Source organism: Pongo abelii, chromosome 18 (assembly GCF_028885655.2).
Source record: "Pongo abelii isolate AG06213 chromosome 18, NHGRI_mPonAbe1-v2.0_pri, whole genome shotgun sequence".
Taxonomy (NCBI): Eukaryota; Metazoa; Chordata; class Mammalia; order Primates; family Hominidae; genus Pongo; species Pongo abelii.
In genome coordinates, this window is record NC_072003.2 from 33,341,323 (window position 1) to 33,355,675 (window position 14,353).

Below are 14,353 nucleotides of genomic sequence, written 5' to 3' on the forward strand. Positions count from 1 at the left end.
CCTGAGGCAGGAGAATTGCTTGAACCTGGGAGGTGAAGGTTGTAGTGAGCCGAGATTGCGCCATTGCACTCCAGTGTGGGCGACAATAGCAAAACTCTGTCTCAAAAAATTAAAAATAAATAAATTAATTAAATTAAAATACAAAAATTAGTCGGGCATGTGTCTTGAGCCTGCAATCCTAGCTACTTGAGGCTGAGGCAGGAGGATCGCTTGAACCCAGGAGGCGGAGGTTGCAGTGAGCCGAGATTGCACCACTGCACTCCAGCCTGAGCATCAGCGTGAGACTCTGTCTCAAAACAAAAAAGTGGAGATGGGGGTCTTGCTTTGTTGCCCAGGCTGGTCTGGAATGCCTGGCCTCAAGTGATCCTCCCAAAGTGCTGGGATTACAGGCATGAGCTGCCGCACCCTGTCTCTGGTTTTGCTTTACTTTTTAATTGTAGATTCATTGGCTGGAAACCACCTTCCCTTTTTCTGTACTCAAACATCACTGCTATGACCTCTTCCCAATCCCAGCCAGGGATGTCCACATGTGTCTCCACTAGATTGGGAGGACTTTGTGGGCTTATATATCAGACCCCAATTGTGCCACGACTTAGTAGCCACCAGGGAACACGGGTTGAATGAATGCAGGGAGGTGCAGGTAAGCAGTGGGTGAGGGAGTGAGGTTCACATATAAGGGACCCAAGTTCTGGGCAGAATGTGAAAGTGGCAGACCCTTGAAGGGCCCAGGTGTTGTGTGTGTGCGGGGGATACATCGGAGCATCATGCATCGAGGTGTGTCTATGGCGGACAGCGAGGGCAGCAGGTCTGAGTGGGGTTGAGATGTCCAGCACGTGCCGAGGGTGCTGACTCCACTGGGCAGGTGACACACAGCCAGCTGGCCACCCGACTTCCCTGCCCTGGGACAGGAATGAAGGAATCGCTGCCAGGTTATCAGGGTACATTTCCTGAGAGCCCAAGGCCTGACTCAGAGGCCAGAGGAGGGAGGAGGGAGGGGACCTCCCCCCTTGGGCTTCCCGCTTAGCCTCTGATGCCCAGCCCCTCAGCCTGCCCACAGCGATGCCACAAGGCCACACAGGTACCTGTGTTTACACCTTTATTGTCCGCTCCTCCCACCACCCCCAAGGATTCCTGGGTTCAAAATAGCCTGGGCACTGAGGCCCAATTAGCCAGAGCCGCTGCAATCTCGGTGGGTGGGGCCCTTGAGGTCCCAGCTGGCTGGGCCACATTCCAGACCTACTGGGTGGGAAGTAGAGGGCGGAGAAGGGGGAAGTGGTGCTGGGACCCTAGCCCCTCAGCTCTGGATCAGGAGAGTCAGCAGGAGCAGGAAGTGGACTGCACGCGGGGATCCCGAGGCCCTGGCCAGTTCTGGGGGGCAGAGGTTGCTGCCTCCAGTGGGCCAGTGTGGGGAGCCACTGGGGGGCAGGAAGTGGGCCTCTCCCACTGTCTGGGAGATCCAGGCCTCTTCAGGACCAATGGCAGCAAACAGCTCCCGGCTCCCTTGAACAGCCATGCCCACGAGGACCCAGAAGCCTTCCGTCGTCTGGCACAGGAGGGGCGGTGCTGAGGTCATCTGCAGAGTTGGAGCGAGGCCACATGGGTCTGCTGCCCTTCCTCTTGGTCCCCTCCCCTTTTCCCCAGGGTCTGGCCACGAAGCACTCTGGTCTGCATCCCTAGACATCCAGGTCCCTGGTTTCTCTCCAGGGTCCAGCTAGGGTCCCATTTGGGGCCAAATACCCAATAATTCCAATCCTGGCCAGGCGCAGTGGCTCACGCCTGTAATCCCAACCCTTTGGGAAGCCAAGGTGGGCAGATCGTTTGAGGTGAGGAGTTTGAGTCCAGCTTGGCCAACATGGTGAAACCCTGTCTCTACTAAAAATACAAAAATTAACCAGGTGTGGTGGTGCATGCTTGTAATCCCAGCTACTAGGGAGGCTGAGGCAGGAGAATCACTTGAACCCAGGAGGTGGAGGTTGCAGTGAGCCAAGATCACGCCACTGCACTCCAGCCTGGGTGACAGAGCGAGACTCAGTCTCAAAAAAAAAAAAAAAAAAAAAAATTCCAATCCTGCTCTCTCTCTAGGGTACAGTAGTCCAACACTGCCTTTCCCCTGCCTACACCAGGACGCCCAGGCCCCTGTACCTCACACCTGTTCTCCTGCCCCTCTGCATACAGGACACAGAGGGTTCCAGGGGGCAAGATGCCCTGATAGAGGCAGTGGCAGATTCGTTGTGTCAAGATGGAGACAGCGGCAGCCACAGGGACTGGGGAGAGGAGACAAAGTTGTTCCAGGGCTCTGGCCTCCAGCCACTCCTCGTACCCGTGACCCGGGGGTCTCACCTCGGTCCTGGGGTTCTTTCCAGCCCAACACCCAGCAGCTGGCCCCCGGGGGGATACCCGCCGGGTGGAGACAGATGGGCAGGGCTGATGGGGAGGGCTCCACCCGGTAGCTCAGCTCCAGGAGGGCCAGGGGGGGCCTGAGTCCCAGGTGCCGGGGCAGCCGGATGCTGATGACCAAGCGGGATACCTGGTGGCCCTGTGGGAGGGAGCTGGCCCCTGCTCGGCCCAGATATACTTCAATGTAAGGCACTGTTGTAGAGCCTGGCCTGTTGGAACAAGGCCCAATGTCACCTTCTGCTCCTCCCATTGCTGGCAAAGTCCTTCCCAGCCCAGGGGAAGGATGACTCTCTGGGGTCATGCCACTCACTCCTTCATCATCCTCCTTCCAAACCTCCCTTCTAGGTCAAAACATCTCCCAGTGCTGTAAGATTCTTCCCTCATGCCCCACCCCAGACAGAGTCTTGCTCTGTCGCTCAGGCTGGAGTGCAGTGGCGCAATCTTGGCTCACTGCAACCTCTGCCCCCTGCCGGGTTCAAGCGATTCTCCTGCCTCAGCCTCTCAAGTAGCTGGGGTTACAGGCGCCTGCCACCACCCCTGGCTAATTTCTGTATTCTTAGTAGAGCGGTTTCAACATGTTGGCCAGGCTGGTCTTGAATTCCTGACCTCGTGATCTGCCCGCCTCGGCCTCCCAAAGTGCTAGGATTACAGGCGTGAGCCATTGCGCTCAGCTGTAAGATGCTTAAAGGAGAATATCCCACTATTTTAAGAGTCCTTTGGGTGAGGCACAGTGGCTCATGCCTGTAATCCTAGTACGCTGGCCAAGGCAGGAGGATTGCTTGAGGCTGGCCTGGGCAACACAGCAAGATCTCATTGTTAATTTTTTACAAACAAACAAACAACAAAAACAAGTCTTTGGCTCTGTTCCATTCTCCCCTCCCGCCTCTTGCCTAGGAGACGAGTGACACCCACCTGAGGACACAGTGAGTGGCTGCCAGGACCCAGCCTGGGGCCAGGAGGATCCCAGTGCAGACTCGATCACCAGCCACATGCACCTCTGCCAGCCAGGGCCACAGGACCCCCACTGGAGCAGCCTCCAGCCGCAGGCCACAGGCTAGGGAGAGGAGGTGGCCACCTCAGTTGGGGCCCCATGGCTGACCCCTGAGCCCCTGCCATGGGTCTGTGCACCCCCAGGAGCCCCTAGGGCCCAAAAGCGTCCTGCTCACCACCATGCTCTGTGTGTGGGGGACAAGTCTGTGTCTCAGTCTCCTCCCCATCAGGGCCCCAATCCCAGGCTAGCTGGTCCTCCAGGTAGGCTCCCCGAGTCACATGGCTGATCCATGGGCCATGGGTCTGCAGAGGGAAGAAGGCTCGGGGACGTAGACAGCCACTGGGGAAGTCTCTGATTCCAGCCAGAAACCAGGTCCCCTCCTCCTGGCACAAAAGGCTCCAACGCGAGTCATTCTGCAGCAACAAAGTGCGTGTGTTACTTGCCTCTGCGTGTGTGCAGAGAATATCAGAGCTCCTGGGGCTTTCCAGGACTCCAGATTTTCCCATTTGCGGAAATATCAAGTTCCACCTTCTCCAAATCAGACTCCAAATACTAATTTGTGTAAGAATTCAGCCCTAACTTTAGGATTCTCCTTAAATCCAGAGATAAAGAAACCATAGCACCGGCTCAGAGCCCGCCTCAGCTCCCTCCCAAAAGTTCTCTAGGGTCAGGCCCCGCCCCTAGCTCGTTCTGGCCCCGCTTCCACCCCGGCTCCGCCCCATTCCCAGTTCCGCAAGCCCCGCCCCTTCCTAGAGCCCACTCGGACCCGCCTTCCCCAGGCCCCGCTCCCTCCCTAGAGCCCACTCGGACCCGCCTTCCGCAGGTCCCGCCCTCTCCCTAGAGCCCACTTGGACTTGCCTTCCACAGGCCCCGCCCTCTTCCTAGAGCCCTCTCGGACCCGCGTTCCGCAGGCCCCGCCCCCGCTGCTTACCCAGCAGCTGCCCACCTCCTCCTCCTCCTGGTAGGCAGGGCAGAGCGCGTGCGGCGGGTCTCCCGGCAGCGGCACTGTCGCCCCCTGGCGGCCGTACAGGCAGTGGCACCACCAGCCGCCTAACAGCTCCGCCTCCAGCAGCGCGCCTGGGCCAAGCGCGGGTTCTGGAAGGCAAAAGGCAGGGAGCCCGCGCTGCGGCCCAGACGGCCCCTGCACCGCCTGGTGCCGCCCGGCCCAGCGCCGGGCCCCAGCTCACCCCCGCGGCCCCAGCGGGCCAGGCGGCAGCGGCTCCCGGGCAGGAAGTAGTGTTCCGGGTGGGGTAGGCACACGGGCCGCGGAGTCGCGCTCAGGTTCACGGGCGTGCGCAAATGCAGCAGCGCCAGGTCCGAGGCGTTGTCCCACGAGGCGTTCTCGTGCTGCACCAGGCGCGCCACCCGCTCCGCGCGCGGGCGCGAGGGCAGCAGCACGCGCCAGGCGTCGAGGTCGCGGGGCGGGCTGTCGGAGCTGCTGGGGCTGCAGAATAGGGGCCGAGGGACGTGGGCCGGATCCCGCACACGTGGCTGGAAACCTCACACCCCTGGCTTAGACTCGCCAGGCGAGGATCCTGCATCCTGGCGGGATCCCCACGCCACCCCCATTCCAACGGCTCACTCATACCCCCGCCTCCGGGATCGAACTTCTACCATGCCTCTACCCACCCCTGCCAGGCCAGGACCCCTCTTTTTGTGCTGGATCCTACACCTCCGAATGGGACCCCGGCCCCCCCACCCCCTGGGGAGGGGCTGGGGCCAAATGGATGGTGTCTCAGGCTGATGTAGGGACGGGCAAGGATCGGCTTGAAACTTAGATTTTCACTCACTCCAGAAAGCAGCTGGCAGGTGCCAAGACCCAGCTTTCAGACACCAGCGCCCCATGGCAGGGTCTGGATCCTGGCACCATCACCTGGGCCTCCCAGGGCCAGGCCCCTGGCCGCGGGGCGTTCCCGCACTCTGAGGGGTGAGAGGCCTGGGTCAGTGGGCCTCCTGCACCCCAATCACTCCCAGCAGTCTCCATCCCAACTCACTCTCCCATGTTCCGCTTACATCCAGGGGTGCCGCCCACTCACCAGGCAGGGCAATGGTGCAGTTCTCCTCCCTGGGCTCCTGGGGATCTGACTGGGTCTTCTGGGGCTGGGTGGGAAAGGCAGGCCCAGGCTCTGAACCCATCACCTGCTCCCGTATCCATGCCTCATAGGTAGCCACGGCAGTGAAAACTCCAGGGCGGTTTCTCCGTCCACAGCCGAAGCCAAAGCTGGTGATTCCTGCCTGGAACCAGCGGCCACCTTCCTCACAGACCAGGGGCCCCCCAGAGTCACCCTAGTGACAGATGACTGCATGTCAAGGGGTCAGCCCAGGGACCCACCCGTTTATACTGGCCTCCTCAAAAAGGTCCTGCACCTCCTTTTGGCCCAACATACACCACCTTCTCCCTTCTCCTAGAAACCCTCCTTGGCTAGGCCTTGTCCTCTGCATTCCCTGCGGCTCTAAACAGAAGAAAATTCTGTAAGCAGAAGGCCGATGGCAGCCAGAGCCAAGAGCACCAGGGGAGTGCATTCAAGGCCACGCAAGATAATCCTGCAGTTGTCATCAGAGCCAAGTGATTCTTGACGTTACTAGCTCAAATAATTCCCCTCCCTCCCTTCCTTCCTTCTTTCCTTCCCTTTCTTTTTCTTTCCTTCTTTTCTTTTTTGAGACGGAATCTCGCTCTGTCTCCCAGGCTGGAGTGCAGTGGTGCAATCTCAGCCCACTGCAACCTTTGCCTCCTGGGTTCAAGTGATTCTCCTGCCTCAGCTTCCCAAGTAGCTGGGACTACAGGTGTACAGCACCACAGCCGGCTAATTTTTGTATTTTTGGTAGAGATGGGTTTTCACCATGTTGGCCAGGCTGGTCTCAAACTCCCGACCTCAAGTGATCCGCCTGCCTCAGCCTCCTAAAGTGCTGGGATTACAGGCATGAGCCACTGTGCCCAGCCAGTTCGTCTCTTTTTTTGAGATGAGGTATCACTGTGTTGCTCAGGCTGGTCTCAGACTCCTGGGCTCAAGTGATCCTCCCGCCTCAATTTTCTGATTAGCTGGGATTACAGGCATGAGTCACTGCTCCTGGCTAAGCTGTCTTTGGTTTTTAAATTCACTCAGCCTTGGCTGGGCATGGTGGCTCATGCCTGTAATCCCAGCTACTTGGCAGGGTGAGCCAGGAGAATTGCTTGAACCTGGGAGGTGGAGTTTGCAGTGAGCCAAGATCGTGCCATTGCACTCCAGCCTGGGCAACAAGAGCAAAACTCTGTCTCAATAAATAAATAAATAGCTGGGCATGATGGCTCACGCCTGTAATCCCAGAACTTTGGGAGGCCGAGGCAGGCAGATCATCTGAGCTCAGGAGTTCGAGACCAGCCTGACCAACATGGAGAAACCCCGTCTCTACTAAAAATATAAAATTAGCCGGCCGTGGTGGCACATGCCTGTAATCCCAGCTACTTGGGAGGCTGAAGCAGGACAATCGCTTGAACCCTGGAGGCAGAGGTTGTGGTGAGCTGAGATCGTGCCATTGTACTCTAGCCTGGGCAACAAGAGTGAAACTCCGTCTCGGCCGGGCTTGGTGGCTCACTCCTGTAATCCCAGCACTTTGGGAGGCCGAGGCAGGTGGATCACGAGGTCAGGAGATCGAGACCATCCTGGCTAACATGGTGAAACCTCATGTCTACTAAAAATACAAAAAAAAAAAATTAGCTGGGCGTCGTGGCGGGCATCTGTAGTCCTAGCTACTCGGGAGGCTGAGGCAGGAGAATGGCGTGAACCCTGGAGTTGGAGGTTGCAGTGAGCCGAGATCGTGCCACTGCACTCCAGCCTGGGCAACTGAGCAAGACTCCGTCTCAAAAAAAAAAAAAAAAAAGGAACTCCGTTTCAAAAAATAAATAAATAAAATAAATAAATACATAAATAAATTCACTTGGCCAGGCGCAAGTGAATACAAAATTAGCAGGCTGTGGTGGTGCATGCCTGTAATCTCAGCTACTTGGGGGGCTGAAGCACAAGAGTCTCTTGAGCGGTGGGGGTGGAGCAGGGGGAGGTTTCAGTAAGCCGAGATTGCGCCACTGCAGTCCAGCCTGGGCGACAAAGTGAGGCTCTGTCTCAAAATACACAAACAAAAAACTTCATGTCAACCCCATCCCTTGGCAATCTTGCCCTCCTTTTGCAGATGAGGCTTGGAGAGATGTCATTTATCTATTTGTCACCGGTTAAGACTCTGGCCCTGCCAGGCAGGTGCCTGGGCCTTCCCTCACCTGGCAGGTGTCCCTGCGGCCCTCTGGGTAGCCAGCACACAGCATCCCTGGCAATATCTGGAGAGTGAGGTTGAAGGGACCGGGCTGGCTATAGAGACATTGACAGGTGGCCTTGCCCAGCAGCCTTAGCTTCACTTCCTGTAGCACCCAGGGGAGAGGCAGAGGATCTGGAGGCAGAACCAGAGAGCAGGTGCTGTGAGGCAGGTATGGCGTCCCCAGTTCCCAGGGTTCAGGTTTGCCCCCTGCGGCTGCTGCTTGTACATCAGCTAGATGCCCCATGGCCTCTCAGCCCACCACATTCACCACATCTCCTCCTGCTTCTATCTGTTCTTTCTACTTTTTCATCTCAGGAATGGTCTCATCAAGCTCCTAGTGAGAGCTGCCGTGCATGGTTGTGCAGGTTGGGCACTGCAACAAAGGATGCAATGTAACCATTAAGTTCTGAGCTCTCACGTGGAGTTGTGTTGGTCCAGAGACATCTTTTCACAAAGATGCCATACGGACTTGACATGGTCCTGTCCCGAGTTGCCAAGCATGGAACTGGGTGTCATCCCTGTCTCCTCTCTCAACTCCCCTCCTCCAGTCAGTTCCCAGTTCATGAAAACCTCTCATTTGTGACTTCTTGGCATTCTAAACAACTATCTTAGTTGAGGCTGCATAGCTTTGGGCCTGGATAACTGACCCAGCCTTCTGATCCACTCTTCACTTCAGCAATGAAGAGGAATGTTACTCAAGTTCAGTTCTGATCTCACCAAGAAAAATAAATGGATCGCACTGTCTAAACCTGATGCCGCAGCCCCATCCTGCTTTTGATGGAAACAGCTTCAGGATCCAGAAAGGAGTAGGGGGTGGGGGGAAGTACAGACAGAACTCCTTCCCCAACTCACTCAGAATCTGAAGTCAAAGGCGCGGTGGCTCACACCTGTAATCCCAGCACTTTGGGAGGCCGAGGCAGGCGGGTCACCTGAGGTTAGGAGTTCAAAACCAGCCTGCCTAACATGGTGAAACCCTGTATCTACTAAAAATACAAAAAATTAGCCGGGCGTGGTGGTGGGTGCCTATAATCCCAGCTACTTGGGAGATTGAGGCAGTAGAATCTGCTTGAAGCTGGGAGGCGGAGGTTGCAGTGAGCCTAGATCGCGCCATTGCACTGCAGCCTGGGCAACAAGAGTGAAACTCCGTCTCAAAAAGAAAAAAAGAATTAATTAAAAAAAAAAAAAGAATTTGAGGTCAGGTAATGGCTGAAGCTGTACTTGGGGCTCACCAGGGAAGTTGGGGATTGTCCTGGGCATTCCTGGAGCTGGTGGGGTGCTCTGGCCCTCAGTCTGATCTGAAGGTCTTCATGGCCGGGCCTCAGCAGCCTTTGCAGCCCAGGTGCCTGTACCCTTCTCACTCCAGGCTGGCATCCTGGCCCTTCTTCATCTAACATGCCTTATCTGGGTCCACAGGGTGGCCTTCATCTCCCCCCATCTTCCTGCAATGTACCCTCTCTTTGAAAATCTCTGCAGAAATCTCCCTTGCTGGGTTCCCATTGTCAGGATGGCCTGGCCCCATTCACACAGACTTCCTGGGGCTCACAGTGATGCTTCCTCATCACCTCCTGCCCTGATGGGACCTCCACAAGCAGAGGCTGTGGCATCTTCCCCTGTAGCACCTTCCCAAAGCCCCCAGGATGGGCACAGGTCTGACCACGGCTGATGTGGATATTTGTGGGGGCCCTGGGAGCATGGAAAGCTTGGGTGATGGGGATGATGGGGATGGAGATTTGGTCTATTCCCCCCCACCTTCTAACATAATGCGTGCTTATTTATTGAATTTGTTGTTTGTCTATCTGCTAGGATGTAAACTCTGAAAAGGCAGGATTTTGGCTTTTTATGTTCACTGGTGTCTCTCTAATGCCTAACACGGTGCCTGGCACGTAGAAGGTGCTCAAGAAATATCTTGAGTGAAAGAATGACTGAATGAATGATGGTGGGTAGGAAGAAGAGAGGAGGTGGGGAGTAGACAGATGAGTGGGGGTGGATGGAATGGGAGGAAGGCGGATGGGAGGGAGGCACAGACTGGCATTTGCTGAACATCTATTATAGGCCAGCCTTATGCTGTAGTGCTTTACTATAGATTACCTGAGGTGAAATATCTAAAGTGCATCGGTTATTGCTATGCCAGGCACTGTCCTATGAACTTTACATGGATTTTCTCATTTAATCCACCCAACCACCCCTCCTCGTGTTACAGAGGAGGAAATGTACTGGGTTAAGTGCTTTGTCTGACATGGTAGAGCTGGGATGGGAACCCTAGTCGGCGCCTAAACCCAGCAAAGAAAAAACTGGAAAGAAATGTGAGGAGGGAATGGGGTGCGTGTGGGTGATTCCGTGGTCTTAGTTTGAGAATCCTTGGGGGGAGAAGGCTACATGGAGATCGGTGTGGGATTTATCTACCGACCCGCAGAAACCTACCCTCCAAAGCTCCCCCCAGGCTCCGCTCCGTGGCCCCACCTCCTGAGGCCCAACCCTTAGAACCTCACCTCCCGACGCCCCGCCCTAGAAACTTCACCTTCCGAGGCCCCGCCCTAGGAACCTCACCTCCCGACGCCCCGCCCTAGAAACTTCACCTCCCGAGGCCCCGCCCTAGGAACCTCACCTCCCGACGCCCCGCCCTAGAAACTTCACCTCCCGAGGCCCCGCCCTAGGAACCTCACCTCCCGAAGCCCCACCTCCCCGAGGCCCTCCCCTCTTGTCCCGTCCCACTCACCTGCCTCCTGGACGTCTCCCCAGCCGGTGGCCCAGCAGGCGGTGCCGTGCACGAAGCGGTGTGAGGCGCGGGGCAGGCAGACAGGCCACACGGCGGGGCCCAGGCTGGCGGGTGAGGCCAGGCGCAGCAGGGCCAGGTCGGCGCCCAGCTCCACTTGGCTGTAGTTGGCTGGCACCACAATGGCGGCCACTGCACGGGTGTGCGCGCCGTCCAGGGGCCCGTCCTGGGAGTGCACGCCCAGCAGTACCGACCACTCGGCCGCGGGCTCCAGCGTCCCATTCCTGCGCTCGACCGGGGCAGTAGGAGGTTAGGTTGACCCTATGGAGGCGGCAGACCCTTGTGGGGGGGCAGGGGCTCAGAGCCAGAGGGGCAGGTGCTATCCGATCCAGATTTGGTGCTGATGCTCCTCAAAGGGGAAGAGCAAATCCGATTTGGAGCTGGTGGTGGGGGGATCATTGGAAAGATGGGATTCAGACCCGGATATTGAGTGGAGTGGTGGGACCAGTCCGGCAGCCTTGCCCCACTGGGAACCATGATGCCTCGAATAGCACCTCGCTTTGGGGACAGCTTGGCTCCAAATTATCCTTAAGGACGGAAGTGGGGAGGGAGGAGGGGACCAACTGCGGGGGCGGGGCTGGCTTTTGGCGGAGAGGGGCCGGGATCAGGGCGAATACTCACGTCATGAAACAGTGAGCAGCGGAGAGGACCCAGGAAGGGGCGATGAGGGAGCCCCCGCAGATGTGGCCACCTCCATGGTGCAGGCTCACTTGCCAAGGCCAGGTGCCCGGCTGCGCGTTTGAGCCCCCCACGATGCGGGCCGAGGGCTCACGGCGCCCGCAGTCTGCAACAGGGAGCGGTGGAAGCCAAAGCCCCCCTCGGGTTCCCCACTCCAGAAGCCCAGGTAACTCAGGACGATGCCCCGTCCTCCACCCGCTTCAATTTGCCCCTCTGAATAAAGAACATAGAGGACCCAGGCTTGTCTACATTTCTGGTCTTTTCCACCTCCCTCATGGCCTGACCAGCCTTAGCCTCCTTTAAGGTCTGAGGGTGCCAAGGCCTCTTCCTTACCCAGATCTTCAGGTTCTTCCTGGATAGGACTGACAGCTGGGAGCCAGAGGGGAAAGAGAGGAGGACACTTGTGACTTCCAGGCCTGCACCGCCCAGCCCCACTTCCTGCTCTCCAACCCCCAACCCTATCTTCCCAATTCCCTGTCCGTTCAGCAACCCCTGCCAGCACCCATGCCAGTCCTCTGGTCTTTTCTGCCTCTGCACGTGACTTTCCCCCAGTCCGGCTACCTTACCTGAGTCCTGGAAGGCTCCTGGGATGGGACTGATGACTGGAAAGACAGAGGCAGGCAGGAAGAGGCTGGCGACTCGCACTCAGTATGTGCCCTCCCTTACTCCCTCCCCCAGCCTCCTAGCCTCCGTATCCCCAGGGCACCCAGGCCTCCCTCTCCCTCCTCTGATACACCCTCGACTTCTGCTGCCTCACTTCCTTCCCTCTGACTTCCTGCTCCCCACACAGAAACCACGAATCCTGCTCTCCAGCCCCCCAGATGCCAGGACCCAGACCCTTTGCAGCCACTCTTGTCCCCTGAGGTTACCAAGCATCACAAGGGGGAGAAGCAGGTGCTGGGCCATGGGGCTAGAGTCAGCAGAGGCAGAACCAAGTGAAGGTCTGCTCCCTGCAGGACTCTGTCACTGCCCAGGCAGCCCGTGACTCCTGATGGTCCCAGGGGCAGCCCCACCCTCCCTGGCTGGAGCCCATCTCTGGGAATCTGAGAGGATCTGGGGCTGGAAGGGGGAAGCTGGGGAGCCTGAAGGCCCCACCCAGAGCCCTGCGCACATCTCACGTCTCTGGAGGCCCAGGGTGGGGGTGGGGGACAGGTGTCCTAGCTCCTGGACACCTATTGGGTGGGAGAGGGAGGGATGAAAAACACTGTAGGCAAAGTTCAAAGAGGAGGACAGTGTTCTGGGTCCTTGGTGAGCAGTGGCCCTTAGGACAGGGGAAGTGGCCCCTCATGGGCATGACTAATCGGAGACCTCACCTCTGTTTGGGGTGCGGCTGCCCCAGTGGCTTGGCCTTTTCTTCTCACACAGCTCTGGTTACTGGAGCTGCTGGCCAGGTCCGGGACAGGAGCCCTAGGGAATTCAATACCATCCCAACAGAAGGATCACAGATTCCAGCAGGTTGGGCAGGGCATAGGGACCCTGGGAGGGGGCTGGGCAGGCTGGGGAGGCTGAAAAAGCCTCCACCCTGCTCTGTGTTCCAGTGACAATGCTCTTAGCTGCCCTGTCACTTACTCTGTGTGACTTTGGGAAAGTAACCCAACCTCTTGGCGTGTATCAGTAAGAGTCAGTTTAAGGGACATATGACTTGGCCGAGCATGGTGGCTCACTCCTGTGATGCTAACACTCTGGGAGACTGAGGTGGGAGGATTACTTGAGGGTAGGAGTTCAAGACCAGCCTGGGAAACATAGCAAGACCCCATCTCTACAAAAAATTAAAAAATACAAAAATTATGAACTGCAGGGCATGGTCGTGCATGCCTGTATCCCAGCTACTCGGGAGATGGGGTGGGAGGATTGCTTGAGCCTGGGAGGTCGAGGTTGCAGTGAGCTATGATTGTGCCACTGCACTCCAGCCTGGGTGACAAAGCGAGACCCTGTCTCAACAACAACAACAACAAAAAAAAAAAAAAAAAGAAGAAGAAGAAAAAGAAGAAACATATGGCTTTTCAAAGAGGAGTTGAAGAGAGTTTAAGGAAGAAACTATTTATAGAAGTGTAGGCAGGGTCAAAGGAAACCAAAGAGGCTGGATGGCTCACGGCTGTAATCCCAGTACTTTGGGAGGCCGAGGCGGGCAGATCACCTGAGGTCAGGAGTTCAAGACCAGCCTGGCTAACTTGGAGAAGCCCCGTCTATACTAAAAATACAAAAATTAGCCGGGTGTGGTGGAACTCACCTGTAATCCCCCCTATTAGGGAGGCCGAGGCAGATAAAAATGCTTGAACCCAGGAGGCGGAGGTTGCAGTGAGCCAAGATAGTGCCGTTGCACTCTAGCCTGGGTGACAAGAGCGAAACTCCGTCTCAAAAAAAAAAAAAAAAGGAAACCGAAGAGGGATGGTAACGCACCCTGGGGCCAGCAATAATGGAGAGCCCTTGCTACCTGCTGGCATGAAGAGGCAGAGAGGGGGCAGTTACTGGAACACAGCAAGAGCTGCAGCTGTGGAAGAGATAGCTGTTAGGAGCCGTGGCCTTCAATAGGGAAATGCAGCCTTTACCAGCAGAGAGGGAGATGGGAAAGAAAAATCCCCATCTCACTCTCCTCTCATCCTCTCTATTTTTAATTAAACCAATTAAAAAAATTTTAGAGACACGGTCTCACTCTGTCACCCAGGCCTGGAGTGCAGTGCTGTGATTATAGCTCACTGTAACCTTGAATTCCTGGGCTTAAGCGATCCTCTGGCCTCAGCCTCCTGAGAAGCTGGGACTACAGGCATGCACCACCATGCCCAGCTAATGTTTTTTATTTTTGTAGAGATGGGGTCTTGTTATGTTGCCCAGGCTGGTGTCAAACTCCTGTCTCAAGTGATCTTGCTGCCTCAGCCTTCCAAAAGTGCTGGGATCCTCCCATCCTCTGATCACCCCTGGCTCCTCTCATTGTCTGAAACCTCCCAGAGGCCAGAGTTCAAGGGAGCCCATTATATGGTCCATAAAGGTCACTCTTGGGGAACAAATCAGGGTGGACAGCAGAAATGCAGGGTCAACCCAGGAATATTTACACATGTGTATCTATCTTCTTACTGATAATATCAGCTAATAATAATATTGGTCTATGAGTCTAGTTGCCCTAGAAAACAGGCCTAGGCAAAGCCTGCATGCTTGTGCTTAATTGGGAGGTGCAATCTCAGGGTGGCAAGATTGAGGGAAAATGAGAAGTGAGCAGGAAGAGGGAAAATGCA

General features: G+C 56.5%; 1 protein-coding gene across 1 annotated transcript; it reads right to left on the reverse strand.

The window, feature by feature from the left end:
- Nucleotides 1-910: 910 nt before the first annotated feature.
- PRSS36 (serine protease 36) lies at nt 911-11,492 on the reverse strand. The gene is made up of 13 exons (XM_024233385.2): nt 11,457-11,492; nt 11,067-11,229; nt 10,389-10,669; nt 7,638-7,804; nt 5,425-5,674; nt 5,179-5,308; nt 4,576-4,832; nt 4,320-4,483; nt 3,564-3,801; nt 3,310-3,451; nt 2,341-2,606; nt 2,143-2,264; nt 911-1,573 (listed from the first exon to the last, which is right to left on the reverse strand). Exons 2-13 carry the CDS (start codon nt 11,069-11,071, stop codon nt 1,295-1,297), a joined length of 2,301 nt encoding a protein of 766 aa, XP_024089153.2. The 5' UTR covers nt 11,072-11,229; nt 11,457-11,492; the 3' UTR covers nt 911-1,294.
- Between the last annotated feature and the right edge of the window lie 2,861 nt (nt 11,493-14,353).